The 26,170-nt window shown below is 32.4% G+C and overlaps 1 protein-coding gene across 1 annotated transcript; it reads right to left on the bottom strand.

Moving 5' to 3' along the window:
• Positions 1–13: 13 nt before the first annotated feature.
• LOC106667192 (anoctamin-8) lies at positions 14–26,170 on the bottom strand. The gene is made up of 18 exons (XM_014394980.2): positions 25,961–26,170; positions 22,285–22,370; positions 22,048–22,208; positions 21,525–21,760; positions 21,342–21,458; positions 21,165–21,271; positions 20,127–20,312; positions 18,647–18,799; positions 18,438–18,573; positions 11,791–11,846; positions 6,901–6,975; positions 6,604–6,810; positions 4,764–4,961; positions 4,542–4,673; positions 3,429–3,619; positions 3,156–3,357; positions 2,737–2,910; positions 14–1,498 (listed from the first exon to the last, which is right to left on the bottom strand). The coding sequence occupies exons 1-18, from the start codon at positions 26,076–26,078 to the stop codon at positions 1,175–1,177; spliced, it is 2,859 nt and encodes a 952-aa protein (XP_014250466.1). The 5' UTR covers positions 26,079–26,170; the 3' UTR covers positions 14–1,174.

Here is a 26,170-nt window from a genome sequence, read left to right as displayed (position 1 = left end):
ATGTGTTGTGTGATTTTTTGAGTAAATGCTCAAGTGTACATGTGTATCAGTATAAACTGTCTTAAATGAAAATCCGATTAATGAAGCATTTTCCACACTGAAATGAAAATTATATTTATTTGTTGTAATCTTATGTATTGTTCTTTTATTATTTAATAATTTGGTTTCTTATTATTGACTTTTGTTTATTAAGTTGTACTTCTCGTTAAAGAGAAATTTATGCAATATTTTTCACTGAATGTAATTACCAAATGGTTTGAATAAATTAATTATAAACATTGTAATAGTAATAATATATTTTATTTTAGAATAATTACATACTATATAACAATTTTCTAGTTGCAGTTACAAAAGATACTTGGATTAATGTTATGATGTTAAATCCAAAAAAATGACTGTTTTACAATATATCTTTATTTGTTGGCAGTTCTTGCTCACTGGTAACCTTTATCAGAGAAAACACGATAAAGAACGAGCGGCGAGAACATTGATTTCTTTCCAACAAAACCACTTGGAACAGTTCATTCATGGATATTCGGTAAAATTGTTGACTGTATAAACAAAAATCAAGACAAAAATGGTTGATAAAAATAGTTAACAATTCAAAATGTCAATTTGGAAGAAATGTTGGATGGCCTACTATTTGGGAATCTATAGGTATGATTTTCAGTCTTTTACAGTTGCACCCTATCGTTTGCTTTAACGTCGACATTCACGTTTTAAAATGCATTCTGCTTGAAGCACTAAGTGCAATGCTTCTACTTCATTAGCACAATCCCACCTATCAGAGGGAATTTCTTTTTTATATACTGTGAATTTATGTCTATTTTACAATGTCAGACGTTGGTACTAACAATAGCATCCTTAGTTTACACTACTCAAATATCAATGTTGACAATACTGTTGCACAAGGGTACTTAATTATTATTAACAAAATAAATAATAAAATTTACACAACACCTTAAAAATGATTTTTCAATTGCGATTCACAATGTTTTGACTTTTATCTCAAAAGTGATTGTCATCAAAACAAAGGTAAATCAAATTAATTGATGAAACCAAAGAAAAAGAGGCATTCAACACAATGACACGGCGACATTAGAATACATTAATTGTTATTATTTATAATATAATGGAAATAATAAGAAGCACAATTACAAAAATAACTACTACATTAGTTATTGGTAGAAGATGATATTTTTCTTCTCCTTGTAGTGGCCACATCATCAACAGATATTAGTTTTTCTATTGGTATGTAAGACAGTTCACCACTAGCGTGTTCCACAGGTTCTGGTTTAGCAACGGACGGTTTTTCTTTTTCTTTTGATTTTTCTTTCTCCTTCGCCTCAGCGGCGGCTCGCTTTTCTTTAAGCTTGAGTGAAAAAATAGCTACGCTCCGGGCTCTTTTCATCAAACTCTGCTTTACTTTGAGTTTCTTTGCAGCTAAATCACCTTCTTCAGATGCTACCTCTATGGCCGCAGCTTCAGCAGGTACCTTCTACAAATGACATGAATGTGATCTTAGGTAAAATCTCTCAAAGGGGGGGGGGGTTTAAGTCAAGTTTTCAACATCATGTAATTATAATTTTATATTTTAATAGGGACATGTTTTTGAGCTGGATACACTACACAATAATTTATGCATGACCATTTTAGCATCATCAAATTCATGTTACCGGGTAAAGGTAGGAGTAAGGCTAGGTTATTTAGGGTAAGGATAGGGATGTTAGGTAGTGATGGGGTAGTTTTGGTAGGATGGGTTAAGTTCCAGAGGATTAGGGAGTTAAGTAAGGTTAGGTATGGGTTTGGTAAGGTAGGGACGAGTTAAGTTAGGTAGGATTATTAATGAATGTTAGATGGAATCAGGGTCAGGTTACGTTAGGGACATGAGTTAGGTGGGGTTATGGATGAAAGAAGTTAGGTGGGATTAGGGGCAAGTTAAGTTAGATAGGATTAGGGACAGGTTGAATTAAGGTGAAGTTATTTAGAGTTAGGGATGAGTGGATTAGTAGGATTAGAGGTGGGTTAACTTAGATAGAGTTAGCGATGTGTTAAGTTAGGACTAGAGACGTGTAAGGTTAGCAATGAGCTAAGTAACAGGGTTAGGGACAAATTACGTTAGGTAAGATTAGCGATAGGTTGTTAGATAAAATTAGGGTTAGGTTAGATAGGATTAAATGTGGGTTAGGTTAGGTAGTATTAGAGATGGGTTAAGTTTGGCTTGACTAGGGATGGGTTAGGTTAGTTACTGGATGAGTTAGATAGGGTCGAGTTAAGTTACATAGGGTTAAGGTAAAAAAAAATTATATAGGATTTGGGATTAATAAAATTACATAAATTAGGGAGGTTTGGTTAGGTAGGGTTGGGGACGGGTTAAATTAGGTATGATTAGAGATGGTATAGATTAGGTTACATATCTATGATTCAATGTTTTTCCATCGCACGGAGAAAATGTGCAAGTGTAAAGGGTGAGCGTTAAGAATTTTTTAAAATTATAATTGTTTTAACTGTATCGGCTTAATTAAGAGAATTTATGAATGTTGTTCATACATTACCTCCAATGATAATTTCCATATTTAAATGACATACATATATACATACCTATGACATGTACATAGACAATTGCAATACAGTTTATAAAAATGAAAAATTGTGTATTCAGATTGATGTTCTATTTACTATTTTCTAGTATTATTCTCTAAATGTATAATAAAAATAGAAAGTAATGAAACTAACCGCTGGAGTATTTAATTGGAATGCTTGAGGAGGCCAAGGCTGAACTGACCGTAAAAGATCCGAATCGGATGACACATCTTTATGAGATGTGACTGTAGCAGTACTCCGGTGAATTCCTCCCATATCCGGTTCACTGCTCTTCCTTACACCGACATCTAGCCCAAGTCTTTCTACCTGTATTTAGGAAACATCTGTACATATGTCACAAAGAAATCAATTCTGTAACACACCTTAAAGAAAAGTAATAATACAACAAAAAAGTCCAATGAAAAATAAGCAAAAAATAAACCAACATTATACATAAATATTCGACAAATATAATCATATAGGCATGAAATAATCAACAAACGGCTTAAGTTTCACTATGCTTTCAAATTAAGAGTTAATTTATGTTAAATACTTAAAAAAGATTCATTTACCCAATCGATATGGGGACCGACTGTCATATGGTAAGAAGGAGGATCACCTTCCCATATGTTTGATGGCAAAAGTTTAGGTTTTTGTGGTGTACTACTTTCAGATTCGCTTATTTCTCTATCAATTGATTTAACATCAGGCTGCACTTCTTCAGGCTCTGGTAATGTTTCTTCAACTGTAGAAGCGGTGGCTGATACGACAAATCTACAATCACACGTAAGTTATTAGGTGTAAATATAAAAATAATGTTCAATCTTTAAGAAGGAATTAATTACCTTCCTATGGATTTTACGGAAGTAGGTGAATTTTCTTGATTGGTAGGTTGAAGAGGAGGAGAGCCGGTCGAGCTCAGTTTTCTCATCGCTTCTCGTCTAGCAAATTCAACTTTGGCCATTTCAGTAGCCACCCATTCAGGTAAATCGGGGATTGCCACTTTCACAATAAGCCGTAACAAAAGCATCACATGCTGAAAATATAAGTAGAGCTTTTCCCAAATACAGTACAAAAGTGGCAAATTAAAATAGAAGTAAATGATCTGATATGAATTTTCTTATGTGATGTTGTGAATGAACATAATGAACAAACATTGGAAATTCAATTATAAACAAAATGACTGACTTATAGTACTCAAAGAACAGTGTAGTACTGCATGTATTAATTGAAATGACAAAATAACCTATTCAACAAATGAGTAAGTGATAAAAACTTCAAAAACTGTTAACAACAGTTCTAAATCGATCCAGTTAGGCTAACCAAATTTATATTAGTGTTTGGATCTGCATGAAATTTCTTTCAATACTGGTAAAACTTTAAAATTTTGTTTTGTAAAGGGTGTTGTTTAATATTATTAACTCTTTGCTTGTATTTCAGTTATACCTCACCTTACTTCCTGGACGGTTTTTGGATGAAAATGTAAATTCGATAACAAATACAGGCAGTCAATTTTTCAACAACTTGAATAGGAAATATGTCTCTTAATACCGTTCTGTTATATATAAATATCTTATAAATAAACAATGCACATGGGCTGGTTTAAGAAAAGTAAGGGTTAACAGGTTAGGTAAAGCAGGATTGGGTAGGATAGGAGTGGTAAGGACATTAGGTAGGATCAAGGTCAGGTTAAGTAGAAGAGTATATGGTTAGATAACCTAATAGGGTTAGAGATACTATTAGGAACAAGTTAGGTTAGATTGGATTGGGTTAGGCTACATATCAATGAATGAATATTATTCTATGAAGCATGATAAGTTATAACAGAGATTTCAGCTCACGCTATATGATAAAATTGTAATGGTTCAATTTTTTTCAAATCTAATGCTGCTAACACTGATCAACAGTTTATTCAATATTAGAATTATGTGTTCAAATACAAATAATTTGATTCTTACCTCTAAAGCGACGATTAGTAATATATTTTGGGTAGTCGACATTTCAGGAAACATTCTTTGAACCTGTCCTGACAAGCCAATCAGAGCACAATTAACAAGAACTGCAATAAGTCCCATTACTTCCATTGCGTTCTAAAACAATACCAATTCACATTTATTACCACATTTAAAATACTTCCTGTAACATTGCAAATGTTTGTTGTAAGAATCAATTGTTTTTACCTGCCAAGTTCCTATGTTGGGGACCCGTTCTCCAAATGGTCTTTGAAAGATAAAACATAGTTTAAAAGCATCACTTCGCATTTCAACTAAGTTATTAATAAGAGCACATAGTGCAGCAAGAGGAAACGCAGATGAGAACAGAACAACATATCCCAGCTGAATGAACATTTCCAAATGATCAGCAAATGTCCCATCATACTAGCAAACAAAATTGAAAACAGGCATTTAAATTAATAAAGTAAAGCAGAAGCTTTTTAAATAAGAGGAAACACCACAAAGCAGACTTTTCCTGTTGACAACATTTTCCAAATCAATATTAATTTGTTTTCAGTATGAATAGTATTGTTTAAAAAAACATTGTTTCCTTTATTACATTAATAAACAATTATATGATCTTGGATTCATTTATTACAGTTGATCTGTTATGTTTTTTGTTATAAAAAAAAAAAAAACATTAAATGATAAATAGCACAAAACACTGTATTGTTGTTTTGGACAGCTTTAACATAAATATAATAGGTTTCTTTTGATTAATTTGCTTTTAAATTAGACTAAAGTTTGGTTTAATATAAATTAATTAGTTTCTCTAGTTGTATCATTGACAAGTTCCGATCTGCCCTATGTCAAGTGTGACTTAGGTTTGTACCTGGCACTTACTCAACCTAGAGAAAGGTACAAGTCACAATTTTTCAGATATATATAATTTTCTGAATTACGTTTGTCAGAATATGTCTATAGATATAAAATTCTAAAATAATTTTTAAGGAAATTAGAATTAATTATTTACTCTATGTCATGGTCATCTTTGTCCTTGTTATTAAATATCTAGTGATAAATTTTACCGCTGTAAATTTTTTACCTTTGTTTACATTGAGCCAAAGAATTTTACATTCTGCCTAAGTAATTTTTGGAAAGAACTTGAAAATAGGCATGCCTGAGCACATTGTGCACGTGTGTATGTGTATGTTTAGTCATGCAATCAAGAAAAATCAAAGATATAAGAACTAGCATGTAGTGGCCATTGATGTTTATCAAACACCGCTTTATTGATTTATTTTTCGTTTCTATTAATTTACAGTATGTTTAACACACATTAAACACCTTTATGACTGCATGATAGATATGATTTATTGATCTTGGCTGTCAAAATGTATTGTTTTGTTATTGGTACACTGCCGGACATCTTAAAAGTATTATTTTTCACATCAGAATCATGCAAGAAAATCATAAATATCCAAACATCATTAAAAAAAAAAAGCCAAGCATTTTGCCATCTTCAAGAACAATAATATACAGTCCGGATTTAAAGCGAAAATCTTAAAAGAAATGCAGATCATTAAAGTGTTTTATGAGTTATGATTTATTTTTATTATTGCGCCAACTTAAAAACCTAACGAAATTATCAATCATAATGGAAAATTGAACAACACAAAGAGTTATTATAGTTATTATTATGACAATATAGTTATTTTCATTAGTCTTTACTTAACTTTTAATATCAAGTTGAGTTTTAAAAAATCAACTTTATAAAATGTTTTTCCCATTTTTCCCACTCTGTTTAATACAAATGTATATAACAAACCGACTCCTGATTTTTCTGAAAGGACGTATAAATAAAAAGGACAAATTATACAGCCAAGGAAAGCACTTTGACATGTATTATTATTAAAATAAAGAGGAAAATGGTGTAATAAACGTCAGCCATGCTTAGAGTAAGCCTTCAGCTAACCACTTAAGCTTTAATTTTAAATGAATCCTTTTAAAACAAAAAGGGTTAGTTGTAAAAATGCAAAGAATTATTAATCTTGAATTTAAAAAAAAAAGATCATAAATAATTTACCTTAAACAGTGAACTTTCTAATTCAGCTTGGCTCACGTTACGATTACCCGTTGGATTTTCCGTATTCTTTTCAGCGTCCGACGGACTTAAGGCACCGAACATTTCAAAGCTCATCTTGGCTAAACGAAGCTGTTCCATGAAGTACGGCAGAGCTGACTCTTTCAAATTTCCGATGACTTGGCGGGCAATCAAAAGTGCGGCTAATTGCTGAAATTAAATTTAAATTTTACACAATAAACTTAATTGTGTATACAAGTGTCTGTTGGTAATTTAAAACAGAATAGAAAGACATGTTACTTCTTTAAGCTTTTCTTGATCTTGTAAGTAGAATGCGATGTAGAACAATGATAAAAATGAGTTGACAAACTGGAACTGAAACAAAATTATATTTATTGTAAGATTAATTCAACTTATTACACTTTTTTAAACAAATAATTCTCCATCTACATTCTTTTAAAAATGATAAAATAATATTAACAAATTAAACATTATTACATAATTTTGCTCACAAATAGGGTGTACATTTGTACAATGACCTATTTCTTCTTACAGCACAATACAGTTTAACTTTTCAAAATACTTTTATAACTAAAATATAAAAATATTCATCACACTAGACTCAACATAAATTCAAAAGTAACAGCAACATTTCTCGTTTAATGGGGAAAGTTTAAACACAAAAAAACTAATTTTACACATTGTATTCACCAACAATCATGCCTTCTGGATTGGTAAGACAGGGCACATTGGTCACACATATTGCAAGTTGACACCTAGCCCACAACCACCGAAAAGCCATAAAAAAAAGAACAGAAAAACTGAATATCATAAAAAGAAAACTTCTGTATTTAATAATATATTAATTATTAAAAAATTTAGCTTTTGATCCCTCACTAGATTGAAAACAATAATAACGCAATTAAAAGATAAGAAGGGTACATATTATAAAATTGTTTGTGTAAAATTATTTTTCAAAGGAAAAACATTTGCTGGGAGTCAACTAAAATTTAAGCATACAGTACAGCAGATGAGGACGTTAATAACCACTACGTCAACCCAATGATATTAACAAAAGCTTTAAATTAATTAATTAATTTCTGTCATTGAAACATATAAAGACCTTTTGATGGTCTTGTAAACTTTATTATCAGTTAGTGGATCCTCCTTTGTAACAATTTATTTATCAATATCAAATTTGTTAAATGAAAAGATAAGTATGAAGGTTCAACTACTGAAATATATATTATGTACAAAATGGAATTCTATATATATTTAATTTTTTTTAATTTTTATGGACTATTGGTTCAGTAAGTGAGAATTCTGAAAATCCACTTGAACATAAATCAGATGACAGTGGTTTAAATATTTTTTGCTGTTATAATTCTTTTCACATTTATCATTCTGATGATGAGTCTTGATTTGGGCACTGCATTGTAGAATAACATCCAATATTTTTAATTTCTTTCTAGGTTATACCAGCTCCAACATCTCTCAGGCAAAAGTCTAATTAAATGATAAAAACATTTGCTATCCTCTAAACCTTCAAAACTGAAGTCAATTCGCTTAAGCAATTCCTTTGTTTTGTTTTTAAAGCAAGATTATCACTTGTGTTAAGGAAGAGTGATGGCAAGAGAAGAAAGAAATGGAGAAGCTTGATAATATTCGGTTGTTGTTTGGGAGAAAATTTTATTTAGGGGGAAAAGATTTTAAATTATGAGGCACTGATTTTACGAGGATGGGGATGGTAAGATTCTAGTAAGTAGTAGTAGGATGTGGACAAGTGGGTGATGGAAGTGGATGATGAGGAAGTACCCCAGACCGAGGATTGGAAATTATTGCATCACTCATTAGAATCATAAAGCTGCAGGAATTAAGGGATACCAGATGAGCTTAAGTTTGGGAGACGGGCCATGGTGACTCAGGTATACAAATTGATATGGGGCATCTGGATGCAAGAGAGTATTAACGGAGGATTGAAGCAAAGCTGTTCTTTATCCAATTTACAAGAGCTCTGTCAGAAAGAGAAAATTAACACAGTACTTCTGTTGGTGGTATGCAACATACTACCAGTATGGCTTAAGGCTGGGGGAGACTAAAGCTACTGTTGGAAAAAAAAACAAAAAACAAATTGTAATGTGAGCCTTACCACCTGTAGATTTTAGGCAAGGTTTTTACGTAAATAGAGAGACAGTAAAGAGGGACATAAGAATGTTAAATTGTAAAAACTAGTCAGAATTGTGAAAATGGCCTGGCATGATGCATCACAGATAATGTTTGATAACCTCTTGTATTTTGAAATTAAGATTATTTGTAAAAGTTCAGAGCTGGGAAAGTGTTTGGTAAGACAGATATAGTAGCCCTTCTAAAAAAATGGAGAAAGATGGTAGGCCATGTTCAGAAGATGCCAGATACAAAACTGCCAAAGAAGTTGATGGTGGGAAGGCCAGGTGAGGTACGAGTGAAAGGAAAACAAGATGGCGAGGGAAAGTGGAGGATAAAAGTTGCTTGTGATTCTTAAAGCCAATTTGATACCAAGGCCCAACTAGGGCTGTAGCACCAACCAGTAGGTAAGCTGAACCTCCAAAGAACCATGGCATAATGATTAATTTTAAAACTTTCATACATAATTGATAATTATAACCTTTGTTTCTAATATAGATATTAAACAAATTTTTATTGAAACACACTTTCGTTGAAAAATGAAACAGGTGTCTGTGTAAACAGTGCTTTCATAAATGTTGAGTATTTTTAACATAGTAAATATTGTTTTAACTTCTAAACAAAAGATATCTAGAAAAATATGGCATATTTAGCATTTTATAAATATTTAAATACAAATAATGAAATGTATCATAAACTATAAATAAAAATACAACAATTAATGATAAATAATCATAATAAAAATACTGAACAAGTAGATAAAAGCAACTAAGCATTTCAAAATTTAAGGCATATGAAAAAGAAATATTGATAAAAAATGCAAACAAATTTTTTAATGTAATATGAGCAAATTAAATAAGTTTATGTAGCTACTTAGAAAAAACATCATATTTTATATTTTAAAACAAATTTATTACATTTTTGTTTTTAATAAAAAATTGTGCTATTTAAAGGTGCAGCTACAATAATTGTGCCCCACTTGCTACTCACTTATGATACAAAAAGCAGAATACGTGAATTATTCAAAAATTGGAAAAATTGCAGATTATAACATGGAAATATGTCAATGTGTGAATATTATTTTAATAAAAGCATTGTACCGCAGAACAAATAGTAATGTGCTCTATTGCAGTTTATATTTTTTGCATCACATTTTTTTACAATGGTGTAGTAATTAAGCTAAGCAGTTATGTCTTTGATGAGTATTAGTTAAAGTGATCTTGAGTAGTAGAAGGTGATAGATAATCCACTGTCAATTGAACAGTACATTCAAGTTAAGTAATTTACTTGAAAAAATTATGTCTTCATCAATACCTTTTACCAAATTATTCATTAAGGAGCTGGATTTTATATAAATCTGTCAACTTCTATGGATCACCCTAAAAGTAAATAGGGTATAAGCGAATAAGTGAATATTTGATCGAAGCAATCTAAATTAACTTAAGTTAGGGCTAAGAACAGGTTACTGTGGTTAAGGACAAATTAGGGTTAGGAACAGGGTACATTAGGTTAGCTACAAGTTAGGGTTAGGAACAGGTTAAGTTAATTTTTAAGATGAAGTGATTTCTGATCAAAACAATGTACATTAACTTTTTAATGCTCAGAAAAATAAATTATGTAGTAAAGTGAAGGAATGAAATTTTACCAGCCCAAAAATAGTTTGGATACTATTTACATTGTGTTTGGTGGGTTAATAAAAAAACTACTCTCAACCAAATGGGAACAGCTGATAACAGCAACTATTTCTCTTACATGACATTCAGATTAGATTTATTCAAACAATTATAATTATTAATTATTTATGACCAATAGTATTTGCACAGCAACAAGTAAAAAAAAAAAACAAAAGATTACCAGCTGTTGAAGTATGCTTTAAGCTTTGTTAAAACAATTCAATATATATACATATATTGAAAACAAATTCATAAGCTATCGACATATTTTGATTGTATTAAAAAGTGATCAGATATGAGGCCTCATCCTTCACTCAACACTTAGAATTATGGATTCCACCAAATTTGGTCCACCTGTTGGTTGTAGTAGAAAAGAATTCAAAAGAATCATTAAGAATTTTACCAAAATGCCAAATGTTGAAGGAAAATTGTTTGTTTTAAAAATTCTTCATTTAAATTACGGCAATTTTCAGGTGAATAGAATCTTATCAGAAGAAAGGCAACCAAAATAAAATATAAAAAGTTTTTTTTTTAACGAAAAAAGAATATATAAAACAAGAGCAAAATGTTGAATTTTAAAATGTAAGTGATAGTTGCTGTGTTTTTTCCCATAAACTTGATGATATCGTATGTTTTTAAAAATGTATGTCTCATTAAGCAGCTTACACTATATTGTAAGCAATTTTGATCCAGCTATTCAAAATATGACAAATTTACTGTTGCTGTTTCTACAAATTAATATACAAAAATAATGTTAAATAATGCTGTTATTTTTTTTTTCAAAATATTAACAGTTAATTCAGACTTAACGTTTAAACATGGTATAAATTGTGAGATTCCCTCCAGTAGTCTGCGGGTCGATGAACCTGTAGTAATTTGATTGTTACAAATCATCTGGTCTCCCTATCCTCATGAAATGCCGAAACGCATCTGACAGTCCAACCCAGTGAGGATAGAAACACCAAGATGGATCAGTAATGATCAAATTATATGATGATAACTACATGTACAACAAAATATTTTGTTTATTCGTTTTATGGTCAAGGAATAAATCTTATATGTAACTGTTGTATTGCCAAAAACAGTAACATAGCTTATAAAATTATGTTTTAATTTTCATTGAGTAACAATATCCTACCACTCAAATTTAAATAAATTTAATTTAAACATAACTCAACATTCCATTCCATGATGATAAAATCATATTGACAAAATTATTTAATAAACCGATTAATAACATTAAATATTTAAGAAAATAACACTTGCATCTCAGCTCAATAAATGCAAACTAAAATGAGAAAAGCTACAAACAAAAGTGTAAGCGCGGCATGCAGGCGATTGTTAGAATACACACCAATGCGACTTTAACGATGAGGTGATTTTCATACTTGGTTTCAAGCCGGTAGTTTTCTGATGGAAACAAAAACATCAATAACTTGGAGCATTATAATTTATAACATACCAGTAAAACAAATGTTTACAGAACGAAACCTGAACCAAAATTGGATTTAATTTGTAATAAAACACTAGAGAAATAAAAACGGTCTTTTGGCAATATAACTTCTTCCATCACAAATAAGATAAAAGCAAGCAATGTTGCAATTGAGCTTGTCCTTTGAAAATTTGTACTATACAACTTAACACTGAAATAACTCCTAAACTACAACATCATCAAACTAAAAGAAACACCTTATTATATTCCTGCTAATAATTATTTACTCAAAATTGCTTTTTTAAAAAATTCATCCCCACTCTGAATAGTTCTGTTATAGATTTTATTTGTGGTGGACTGAGTTCAAAACTAAATGGAAACTAGGGCATCCTCAGGCAATCTTATTAGCTTTAATATTTATATTTATTTACTTTCTTTTATTTATTTATTTTTTGTCAACTTTGGGCTGTTTCACATGATTCATTTGTCCCACGTAATTCTTATATATACAAAGTTTTTTAATGATATTTATTTATTTAAATAATCGAAATATTGTCTAAGCTTCAGAAAATTCATTAGTATTGTTATACACCTGAGAAAGGATAAGGCAGTATCAAATTCAACCAGATTAATAATTGTTTAAAAATTTTGTCTTCTGCTATACCATTGGGAAGAGGCGATTGAATATGCAGTTTCATCTTAAATTATAAAAGGTCGATATAAACTTTATATAATCAACATAATTTATTAAGAGTTTGAGCTCAACACTTCCATTTCAAATCTACTTTATATCATTATTTATTGAATTTTCTTTTCTAGAATGTTTTTTTTTTTAAGAAATAAAGTGAGCCACATTACATTAATTGCAGTTGGTAAATAATCCAAAAGATATTTGTAAGTAAGTATTAATTTAAACATTGTTATTATCAGAATGTGTATTTTCAATATATACCAAGTAAGTTGTTAATTTATCAGCTGGGTTTATTTTATATTTTTAATCAGTATTCCACCTGAGTAGTTCGTCTAATTACTTACATCTAATAACAAATTCTAATTAGTGTCATTATCATAGAAAATATTATATTTTGACATATCATGTTAAACAACCCAATAATTATGCTGACAGTGGACTTTCTTTGTTTTGATAATTATCTTGCAGTATTCATTTTTAAAATACAAAATGGTAGGAAAAATAAAGATATATGAAAACAGAATTACACTTGATGTTATGAATTTGCCAGCTAATAACTTTTTGAAATTTTCATGTATTCTATATCTATTTTCATGTATTCAAGTTACCAAAGTAGTTTCATAGTATTTTCATTAAACATTAGTTAGATATTAGTACAAAACATTAAAGAAACTTTACTTTATCTAATATGTATTGTATAAATGTATTTTAAATTGTGTGGTAAATAAGGGGCTGTGATGGCCGAGTGGTTAGGGCTATGGCTTTTCAATTGATCAAATGAAAAAAGTGTTGTAAAGTTTACCCAAAATTATTTGGTTAAGTCTGGTGGGAAATACTTTACGTTTTTAACTTTATACAGTAAGTTTGGCATATGAAGTAGCACTAGACCATACTGAGTGTTTCTTCACTAAACACATCTTTGAGTATACAAATTATAGATATATTCATAAATAGCAAACTTCTGCAGTTGAATGACTGAGGATAGTAAAGAAAAAATTCTAATAAAAGTTGTGATAGTAGTTTGATCAAGTTTGATTATCCCTGTCTACCCACATGATGTTTCAATCTGTTAGATTTGTTATGTTTTGCTGCTTTTTGTTTGAGCTTATAAATCCAACAGTGACAACGGTGAAGTTGGCAGTAACAAAAACTCTCTCAAATTGAAAAAAAATTTGATTACTTATTACTAATTTATATAAGCTCAAATCTACACTCACAAGTACATATGTGTACAATACGTGTACGGAGTTAAGTCAGTCACTTCTTGCAGTCCACCAGCACTTCGAACTTTACAATGTGATTTACAATAAATACCGGCAGGCCTTAAGAATCACCACGGTATGGCAGTCCAGGGTCAGACCTCAGTCATATCTGTCCAACCACTGAGGTTGGGCTCAAGGGGCTGTCAACAGTTAGGTCTTTTAGGCCCAACACAATCACTTTCTAAATCCATTCATTCACACTCACTTATTTACATACAATTCAGTTAGGTGGTGGAGTACTTAATATTTCTCCTTTATGCCTACAGTATAACTAACCTAGCTGGCGGTTAATGGGGTACTCAATATTCTGCTGTTGGCACATTACACATTCACGCCAATAAATAATATCGTAACACACTCTAGAGACATGAGACTATTAGCACTACATACAATAAAACAACTATGTTTCTTCCAAGTATCTGAACAGGAAACCCACACACCCACTGCTATGCTCAAGCATAATTCTCCATCTGTTGACTTTCTCACGCGGTCTATATATGGAACCAAGAAATTGCATCCTTAACTTAGGTGGGACACATCGAGCAACTTTTTTCTACATGCCTAGTCCGTGTGTCAACAACATCCTTAATTGAGTGAGATCTTCTACAAGTGAGGCACTCAAAGTATTCAGTTGGGTGGTGTACTCAATATTTTTCCTTTATACCTACAGTATATGTAATGTGTAATTTATGCCTATCGACAGTGCTCTTGATCCCCGATCTGGCCAAAATCTGATCATTATTTTTTAATTAGGTTGTACATATTATATTGTTTATTATGCTTCTGTTATTAATAATAATTATGCATTTAACAACATAATTTTCCTGTAGATACAAGACCAAATACACATATTACTTCCAAAAGAAAGTTTAAAAGTCTATTGCAATTGGTTTTTCTACTCCCTTTAGCACAAGTGTAACTTTTTTAAATCATGAACAGTTTTTATTGATCTCCTGGGATACATTGCTAAGTCTAGGAAAGCTTTTATACAGGAGTCCGAAAGAGAAAATTCTCTCTGCTACATTACAAAAAATGTTGTAAGACCGAGGACTCCAAAGATCCTGAAGCTGAATAAGTGGAGGCAGCGGAGAAAGTTTTCCTCACTTCAGAGGTGAAGAAGAGTAAGAAAAGAAATTTGTATTTTTTTGACATAATTTCCTAAGATTTTCCCTGTGGAAGATTAATTAGCCTAAACCATTGACCTTCAAGACCTCCTTCCCTTCCACAACTCATTTTTTTTTTTTTTTTTGTGTGAAGATTTTCACCCAAAATGACTATTTCATTTTTTATTTTATTTTTCTTTTATCTTATATTAATTGTGAATAAATCTTATTAATGTATTTTAAGATTTTAATTTTACTGTTAAAACTGGCCATAAAGAGTGTGAACACTTTGGATTCTTACCGCGCTGGACTAGACAATGTATCCTTCCTCAGAGATACAAATTGAAAATTGAACCCCCAGCAAAAAGGGTCACTTCAGGAATTTTTAAAATATTTTTCGTATGTACAAACAGTTATAATCAAGATTTTTTAACATAATTCTCCATAAAAATTTAACAATTTTGTTCTATGCTAAGTAAATGTCCAATTAACAAATATCTTAAATCATTAAATCTTTGTTTTTGTAATTTTATTTAATTATGTTCAATGATGACAGTGGGAAAAAGGTCAGCCTGGCATGGGTTGCTCAGCACATTGCATAACCAGCAGTGAACAAGAAGCTAAAACGGCGAAATTAGCCACAACGAGACCACAGAACCCCATCCACTGTGCACGCCCAGCGGATTTATAAAGAACGATAGCTAATGTAACAAAAAATGAATGGAGAACCCACTGGAACGAAACAAACACATCCAAATTATAGAAATTTAAAAAAGACATTGGTCTCTGGTCTGCAAAGGTTGGGTTTAGAAGGGAAAATTTCATACTTACCAGGTTGCTCATAGGTCATACCAATATCCCTGCCTATATATATTACGCAGGGTGGGCTACCAAGACCCGAGGGGTTAAATGCCTGGGTAGACTCGTACCCCATACCTAAAGGGTCCGGGACTTGGTCGGTTCACGTGTCCTGCATAAACCTCTTGGACTTGTTCACAAACCCCAAGATTTTGGACCATTTTATCTCGGGGAGTGATTTGGCAATGTCCTCTCCTTCAAAAGTTTCAAATCTATGCCTGGCATACCTATCACACTCTGCGAGGTAGTGCCGTGCCGATTCTTCTTTTATTTCACAGAAGCAGCAGAAGGGGTCTGGTAAAATACCAATTATGAAGAGGTGTCTTCTCAAGGGGCAATGGCCCGTCAGAATACCTATCAGCCTCCTAATTCCCCTCCTTGAGTTAGAGAATAGCCATTTCGTTTCTTTTGGTTTGATTTCCTTCAGAAACTCCTTCGATTGCCTATGTCCGGGGGACAGATTCCATTCTTTAAGGAATTGTTTCATGCCCCAGCTATTAATACTCTCTTTCGCTGTGCTTATAGAGTGGGGTAATACCGGTTGTGGCCCGAAAAACGTAGTATTTGAGCCTTCTTTGGCTAGGCTATCCACCTCTTCATTGCCATAGTGTCCTTTATGTATCTATTACTTCTAGTGAGGATGAGACCACATAGATGCCCCTTGTGTAGACATCACATAACAATAGATTGCAAAGAACTAAGTATGCAAAGAAAGAAATGCAACATCCTGAATGACCTATGCATAGCTTTGAGGCATAGCAGTAGGCATAAATCACTGATCCAATATCTCAGGGCCAAATATATTTTAATTTGTATATAAAACTCTCAGAAAGAATGTATTTATTTGCTTGAATGGAGGCTTATTCCCAATTACCCCAAGGAATGTCGAGTACTCTGAGGTAGTGTGAATGCTAACCAACTATTCTGTTTTGTTATATCTTGTTTCTATGTATTGGTGTTATTTTATGCACAAGTGATGAGGACCTGAGGTATAGAAAGGCTAGCAATATAACATCATAACTGGGCTGGAGAAAGAGGAAAATAAATAGTAGGTTTAAAATGCGGGAAAGACAAGCAAAGAAAAGAAAGAGGGCTGGCAATAAACAATGTAGTTTGCGGTCCTTAAAAAAATGAAAAAAAAAGCACTGCAACTGAATTGTACGAAAATGCACATTACTACAACACATTCACTTTTATTTATTCACCTTATCAAGATTGGTTTAGATGTTAGGAAGTATTCCTGAGTTCTTTAGTTAGATTTATTTACTATTGGGACAAAGAATAATGGAAATATAGGGGTGGAGGAATTTTAATTAATCTAAAGTACTAATTGATATTTGGGAAGAAAATAAACACATACAATCAATATGTATACAGTTGCAAAGAGGCTGGAGGAAATGACCAAAAAGTACTAGCATTACTGATAGGACAAACAACTGTCTACTTGAAGAAAACAAAGATATCGATGTTTTAAATGTGAACTAAAAAAACCAAGTAGTTTCATGGAAAAACATTGAATCATGGATATGCAACCTATCCCTACACCACCCTAAACTTAACCCTACCTAACCTAATCTGTTACAGGTTACAAAAAACCTTATCCCTAACCTGTCCCCAACCATACCCAACCTAATCCATTCTTAACCCTGAATCCAACCTAACCTCAATATTTCTTTTAATGTCTGTACTTCTTTGCGATAGAACCTCCTGTTTAGGTAAATGCAAAAATATTTTAGAACCAGCAAATTTTCTTTTTATGGAAGATGCCTTTCACTCACCTTGTGAGCATCATCAGCATTCATTAAAATAAAACAGAATAGAAATAATACAAAATGCACTCTTTTTTTTTCAAACTGTCGACATCTTGACAAATCTGACAACAAGCTTTTTCAATTTACCGACACAAACAAGCTACCTAACCTAACCTGTTCTTAACCTAACTCGCCCTAAATCTACACTAACCTGTCCCTAACACTAACCCTACCTAACCTAACCTGTCCTTACCTAATCTGTTGTTAGTCCTAATGCTTCCTAACCTAAACCCAACCCATGCACAATTTCCATCAATGCAAAAACAGTCATGCAAAAAAATTATGTATCCAACCCAAAAGCATTTCCATGTTAATACAATTTTGTCATTGTCAGAATAAAAGCGATTCAGATTGGAAAATTATTGAATGTGCAAAACTAGAGAAATATCCATGAAAGTGGTTATTTTCTTGTTATACATTGTTTCTATGAATCTTCTTTCCCTGTTATAGTAGAACATAAATTAATTACTTTAAAATCTATCTGACTAGTGACATTTAAATTTGTTTATTCATAAGAAAAGACAGAACTTAATTGGCCATATAGTGTTATCTTTAATTCAAGATTTTGAGCTACATAATATTTTAAATTAAAAGTTCACATTTCCCTTCTAATTAACTAGCTTGTTACGAATTAAACTAAACAACACAAATCTCTAACTATTTCATAATTGACTCTAATGCTAGTTGAAACTGTAAACTTTACAGAAAGTCCACTATCTGCTATTAGTTATCATGATGATGAATGATCATCATAAAATTCTAGTTATGACTAATGCAAACAATGATTTGCGATATGTTAGTGCACACAAAACCTGTAAACTACAATCATACCATAATAAAATACCTTTATCATTGAGCCAGCAAGCAACTTTGTAGTATGCCTCATCAAGAAGAGTAATGCCAATCGCTAGCATTATTTTTGGTAAATAACTAAGACAAAATGCATATCCTCTATCCTCAATTTGACGGTCCCACCAATCCTAAGACAAATATTATTTGTTATTTCTGCACACTATTTTGTTAATTTAAATACAATATATTAAATTAACTTACTTGAAGTTTTAAATTAAGCATCATTATTACAAACACAATGATGAGACACAAACCGATTATTGGTATTGAAACAAAATAACGGAACATGTAGCGTTTCCATGGTGGATAAAATGGTTCCAATCTCCCAGTGACAGGACTAATTTCTAAAGTGCCCTGAAACATAAAACCTTTTTTTTATACACATCAAAATCAAAAAATAAAGGAGTAAATTTAGATATCAAACAACAAATCAACCCTACCAATAATCAAATTAGGTTTTGGGATACCAACAATATTTTTACTTTTTATTATATCGTATTGCTTTATTGTTTGAAAGTTTGAATCCTTATTAATGACATTCCACTCTGAAAATTCACTTATTTATTGCCTACTGATATTGTTAATGACGATTAAGATTCTTTACGATTTCCATTGTGGTCTAGAGCTTCTCATTAAACTCAAAGCTTTTTACCAGATCCCAAAGCTTTTTCAAAGACTCCCATGTGTATCCTTCAAGCCCAGGTTTTTCCTCTCCCAGAAATATGAATCTAAGCCTACGCACCAACAGAATACACACTGTCTCCTCTTCTTACTGGCAAAATCACATGGCTTGTTCCTCCTCTCCAAGTTTGTATGCCTTCGGACTCTGTAGTGTCCAGTTAGCAGTACAATTATTATCCTGCTCCTAATATGCTCTAAATTTAGTAGTTTTGCCATTAGTCTCTACAATGGTTCTTCAATGAACTTTTTGACATGCCTCTCTTTGATTGCATTACCATTTAACAGACTTTTTTTAAATTTATTGTCTGACATATCCACATTTTTGGCAGTTTGGTATACCCTAATAGGGTTCAGGGCCAATAAGTGTCCTCATCAAAGACTTTATTGTTGTAAAGTTTGAATCCTTATTAATGACATTCCTCTCTGAAAATTGGTATGCTAGTTAACACATGGATGTCAGGTTTGGAGTTTTCTACTTACGAACAGCTAGAAAAATCTCTGTTTCTTTACAAAATAGTTCTTCATCTTGCTTACTTGTACCTCTAATTACAAGGTTTTTAAATTCATTTGTTTTTGAGCATTGTGTGGGACACATCAGTCATGTCACAGATGATGAAGGGAGGTGGAGGGCCAACCGAGCCTCAGCAACCATACCAACACAAGTGACTGGCTGCAGCCACAGTGCTGGGGGGTCCACCTCTTTTCTTATTTCTCTCTCTCTCTCTTTCTATATATTTTTGTTTCAACTTGTTTATCTATTTCATTGCTTACACTTTATATGAATAAAAACCATTTACAATGCCTACATAGAAAAGTCCACATCTCCTAGCACACCAGAGCTAAATTTGCCCAGGGAACTTAGGGCGCTATGTTGACTCCCCAGCACAAATCTGCCCCAGCCCCAACAAGACTACATATGGTTTATTTATATATAATGTGTTGGTCCCTTATTTCTACACATTAATTTCTGAAAAATATCAACAAGAAGTATTGTCATTACCGAAAATAATGGCCGTGGTTCAACAAGCAGTTCATCCCTCTGATCTAATGTTCCCCACTTATATGCAAGCTCAGCTGAATACCGTTTCCACGCTTCCAAATATACACTAAACCATAAAACATTAAAAAATGAGAACACAACAAAGCCTATGTCTTCCGTAGCCTGGTCACACTTTCCATATCCAATCTAGAACAAAAATCGATATGGTTATCAACAAATTATCCATCAGGGTTATTGCTTAGCATATTTAAGTCAAGTGTTGATGTTTCTTAGCCACCCTTCTTTAATTAATACTTTATTTTTTATCATAAATATATTGCTACTTATCCAATACAATTTTTCAGCCATTACTCAGTCTTTTATGGTGAAATCATTTAATTTGAACAGTATTAATTATTTGTTGAAGTCGTGAGGAGCAGTCAAGAATGAGGTAGTTTCAAAAAACTGCTTTTTCAGTTTTTTGTTGACATTTCAACCTTTATTCAGGTCATCTTCACGGCATAAAGTGTGGTGCTATTCTTGTGTTGTCATATTGGTTTTGTGTGAAAGTGTTGTGACAGTATTGATTATTTAATATTGTGCCTATTGTTGAATTGAAAGAGTTATATATAAACTGCCACCTTTAACAATTTGGACTATTTATTAGGAAAAAAATGCAATGGGATGGCAGGCGAGACGGCTAGGTAATTAATATTGATGTTTTTAACCCTAAAATAAAAAATAAAAATGTAAATGATATTAATTACTTATGCTATAATGTATACTAATTTGACTGAACTTCTTGTTAGGGTTTTGTGATGATGGGCAGAAAAAGAAAAAATTGCCCGAAATGTAGAAGAAAAATTGTGAAATAAATTAACCTGTATAAAAACCACACGTCTCTTGGACGTATTTTAAAGAAAATCCTTTTAGGAAAATAAAAATGGTAAAAAAATATGCATAATAATCTACTTGGAATCTACTACAAATATATTTTAAACGATAATAGATCAGTTCTTATACCAAGAAGAATTAAAATACTTATAATGTTCTACTTACAGAAAATGCACAACCAACCACAGCAGGCACGATAAGTGCAGCTGTGTAGTACCCTAACCATGCAAAATACATTGCAATTTTAACACCAAAGTAATTACTGATGCAATCTGGAAAAGTTAAAGCTTCCTGTACTGAGAAAAATTAGAAATAGTTTTAATAATGTTAATGAATTATTACCCAAGGGTTGTTTATTAAAAAAAGCTCGGACCCAATTGTTTTGCAATTGTTTTAAAACATCGAGATCATGAAGAGGAAACACTTGAGATATGATACCGGCTGATTCACATTTTGGAACTGAAAAACAAACAGATTTGTAAAGTAAATAAAAAAGCAACATTGAAAAAGTAAATGAAAGCTTACTTATTGGCTGGCCATCGATAAGTTTCAGACCGGATAGAGTATCACCATCAGACGCCCTCAGGGTTTGAAGTAGATGTAAAACCAAATACTGTCTTTCTTGAGTAGAAAAAAATGTTTCACTATCTTCGATGCCTTCGAAATAATCTGCCTCAGCTTGGACAAATTCTTTCAAACCACCACCATGGCCTGATTTCAAACTTTTAGGCAGGTGCACTTCTTCAGCTGCTTTTAAAAGCCTGTTTTCAAAAGGTTTTTCAAATTAATTGATTTTATTTTGTATAAAGAAGAAATTATCAAATAAAACATAAAATGGATCAAAAATTATTCGTACACTTGGTTTTTTGATTTGCTCTTTTTTAATTACTTAAAAAATACTTCGGTGTTATATTAAAATACTAAAAATGATATTTCAGAGTGCCAAAAATTATTCATACACTTATACAGTAGATGTTTGGAGAAACAGTTTCTAGTGTTGTTACTTTGAATTATGCAATATTTTTTATAATCAATAATTGAAACTTACACATTGAAAGGAGCTGTCAGGTAAAATCCATAACTATGAGAAGAAGCATGATGTCTGACATGTACAACCAGGCCTGGAGTACCAGCACGAAGTCGAGACAGAAGCCACATCAACGTGTTATCTTGAGCACCATTTGGAAACATAATAACAACATCACATTCCTAATTTGAAATAGAAAGAAAATTTAATTCATAAAATAGGAGAATATAAATGTCCATCAATGTAAAAACAACATACTCTTGTTGGTACTGTTTGTATCCATAACTTTCTCGGTGTCATAAAATGGCCAGTACATGGAATCTTTCTTCTGAGAAGTTTTGATGCTGTAAAACAGTAAGAGTTTATAATAAACAGACCGTATTATAAAAGTCTTTCAACTTTTCTATATTGATAAATGAAATATTACATTTTTTCAAAATTATTAAAAAAGGTTCATAGTTTTAGTCTTCCAGGAAACGAAATTGAAGCGATTGAACAAAAGGACACATCATATTGCTACAATGCTGACAACGGAACAGATACAAATGGAGATGTAAAAATGCAGACTAGTTTGGCATTGTGCCTTTTGAAAGCTATTGAATACCCCATTTTGTACCTACAGCACACAGACGAGTCCCAGTTCATCAAGAAATTTCATTATTAGAAAGTGAATCCATGGTTATGTTGTACATCCCAATGTATGCATCCCGCTCTTCCTCAAATGCCTCCTTCAAAAATAACTTTGGATTCTGTGTCACTTCCTCCGTCCTCTGATGCGTTCTATTGTTTTTTTCTTTATAAATATCTCCAGGAGGTTTATGGATTGTTTGTGTCTGGTGAATTCCATCATTTTTTCACTTTCGTGTCTTCCTAAGTTGGTCATTGATAATGGACATCTATACCACAAAAGCATTCTGGACCTATCAGCGATAAAAACAGATCATCGAGAATGATCAAGGTGTTACAATTACAGTTTGTTAACCCTTTTTGTGACATAGCCATTTTTTTGTTATTAGTATCCTTGCCTTCTCATTTACAGTTAAAAAAACCAATTATTTAACCAAAAGACAATTCTTTTGACATGGTTTGTTAATTTGCGAGTAATAGTGTCTGCAAAGGTATTTTTGCATTAATAAACGAGTATAAACTTAGCCTATGCCAACCAAAATTGGCTAGGATAATGTAACAACATAAACAATAAAAACCATTTATTGAAGTAACTAAGTTTATATAAAGGAGCAGTAAAAACATATTTTTCGCTCTATTATAGACATACAAGCAGAATAACGATAAGGGCAGATCATATTGCTACATCGCTTAAAACTGAAAAATTGAGACTAATTGCAATAATACAATTACAGTTCATTAACTCTTTTTCAATCTAGCCATTTTGGCTGTGCCTTTTTGTCACCTTCAAACAATACAAGCTTTGCTGTTGTTGTTGTTGCTACTGTCTTCTTGTTTACACTTTTGAAAACAAATCATTTAATCAAAAGAAAATTATTTTGATACGTTTTTTTTATTTGGGAGTAATAGTGCATACAAGACAGGGTATTTTGCAGCCTGTACAAGCCAAAATTAGTCAGGCTTATGTACCAACATAAAACAATATATTATTCTTTTTATCTAAGGTCTTGGTTGAGATGAAAAACCTGGTGTCACGGGTTGGATTCGAACCCACAATCTTTGGCTTAAAAAGAATAATTAAACACAAATCTTTCCACATTAGTAGACATATGGTAATTAGGAGTGATCATAGTCAAAATAAACAGTAAATAGCTCTGAAGTTCTCTCTATTGAACTTATTAATTCCATTTCCACAAAAAGTAGCATTGTGCCCTTCCATTGTGCTATGCCTAAAGGTCACTTTCACTAATCTCTTTCCTTCGTTGATTTCATTTGATATTATTCTTAAACCTTTTTTAATGGCTCCAGTAAGTCATTAGAGTGAATAGACACTGTCAGGTGTCCTGTGTATCCTCTCTTTATTAGAGGAATGATACAGCCAGAGTGAAGTCGCCAGAGAGACTGAGTGTAAAGAAGGCCAGGACAGGGTCGACCTAGGTCTACAGATGTGAGAGACAATACATATATCCCTCATCAGGCTCTACAAAACCACAGCATTATGGGAAACAAGAGAAGAAATGTCATAACACAAGTCCGAAATGTTTCGATTTCCTTCAGGACTGTAAGAAAAAGGCTCAATGAAAATAACCTCAGGGTCAGGCACCCAACTTGTGGACCTCTTCTTCCCACAGCTCAGAAAATGGCCAGGCTTCAATTCGCATGGAAACACATGAGTTGGAGATTGGAAGATTGGGGACGAGTTCTTTTTAGAAATAAGAGTTGGTCTCAAATTTTCAGATGGGCGTAATTTTATATGGAGATGCCCAGGAGAAGACGTCTCATGCTATATGGTTTCTCAGGTGGCATTCCATGGGATGGCTTTTCCTTGGACACCCACACTGAATTGGTTGTTGTACGAGGAAAATCTCTAACTTCACAAAGGTACTTTCAAGACATAATCGAAGAACATGTAGTGCCATTTGCCCTACACATTGGTGGAAGATTCTTGCCAATTCAGGATAATGCCAAGCCCCATAGGGCACTTATTGTGGATGACTACCTCAATGGGGTTGGAATTGAAATCTTGGTGTGGCCAGCTTGGAGACAAAATATGAACCCCATCACACATATTTGGGACCAACTTAGCGAGTACGCCGGCAAAACCCAGGTCCTAACCACCTAGACGAGTTAGAACCAGCTGTTCTTTGTGAATGGGAAAGAATTCCTCAGGATTTTACCAGAAATCTTTTCTGAAGGATTGGACAAGGAATACAAATGTATTTACCAGATGTGATTCGTGCCAAAAGTGGAAATACTCGGTATTAAGGGGAACAAAATAGTTTTGATTTATTTATTTTTGTTCTTTACTCAATATTTTTTTTTTCCTTTTTTAGAATTAGGTAATACATATTTTATTGTCAACTGTCTTACTTTTACAACCAAACATATTTTTAGTATGCAAAGTATGAATAAACCTAAATAAATCAAAAATTTAAGGGTGGCGCGTTAATTTTGTCCATCAGTGTAGAATAATGAAAGGGTACGTGGATGGAACATCCAGTAGTGCTCACCATTCACCAAAAGCAAATATTTACCAATGGCGCACTTAATGTGCCATACAAGCAGACAAGGTTTAACCAATTCAGGCCCTAACCTAACATAACCCATCCCGTACCCAACCCTAACCTGGATTTTACCAGAATTCTTTTCCAAGAAATGCAAAGGCATTAAACGGAGGTGATCCATGCCAGAGTTGAAAATTTTTTAAATTCTTTTTTTATAATTGGGTAATAAACATTTCCTTTTTAAATGTTTCTTTAAATGTTTACAACCAAATCTATTTTTGGTATGCAAAATATGAATAAACCAAAATACATTAAAATTTAAGGATGGTGTGTTCATTTTGTGCATCAGAGAGAACAAAAATTCATTTGAAGTATGTAAGTTAATTTGCAGTTACAGTAAACATATATTTTTCACTCTATTAAAGGCATAGGGGCAGAATGAACAAAAATTGTAAATCATGCAGCAAGAATATGATTTGTAAACATCATAAATACATAAATCACAATAATATAGTTTTTGTTTAGCTTGATTTTTTTTTTTATTTAAACGTCCTGTAGTGGTACTGCTGTGTGTTATTTCATGTCTAATTGTATTTATAATTGGCTAAAATAAAATTATATCAATAGACATAATGGTGTTTTGATGTTCTTTGGACGCAATTTGGGAGCCTGTCAAAAGTTACAAAAAAATGTTATTTTGCGATAACTTCTGGCAGCAAGTCTTTAATCCAAAACCAATTTGGAACCAAAATTCAAGGTCCGACTTGTAAAGCAAAACAAAAATTATAATAGAGACGTTTTACCATTTTCCAATGTTTCTTTAGCACAGTCGATGACTTTTCTGTTTCTGAGAGATGAGATTTCGCTCTCGGCGGCTTCTTCGAGTAAAAATTCGCTTTTGTCAAGCGCTTCCTCAGCCATTTCCGCACCCGCGCCGCGTAACGCTTTCGCCCCAAGACGATTTTCACTTGCGACAATTAACGACGACAAACGGATCTGAATAGGTTATTGTT

Source organism: Cimex lectularius, unplaced genomic scaffold (genome assembly GCF_000648675.2).
Source record: "Cimex lectularius strain Harlan isolate CLEC.00 unplaced genomic scaffold, Clec_2.1 scaffold27, whole genome shotgun sequence".
NCBI lineage: Eukaryota > Metazoa > Arthropoda > Insecta > Hemiptera > Cimicidae > Cimex > Cimex lectularius.
The sequence above is the reverse complement of the archived record's forward strand: the minus strand, read 5'-3'. Positions and strand labels throughout refer to the sequence as shown.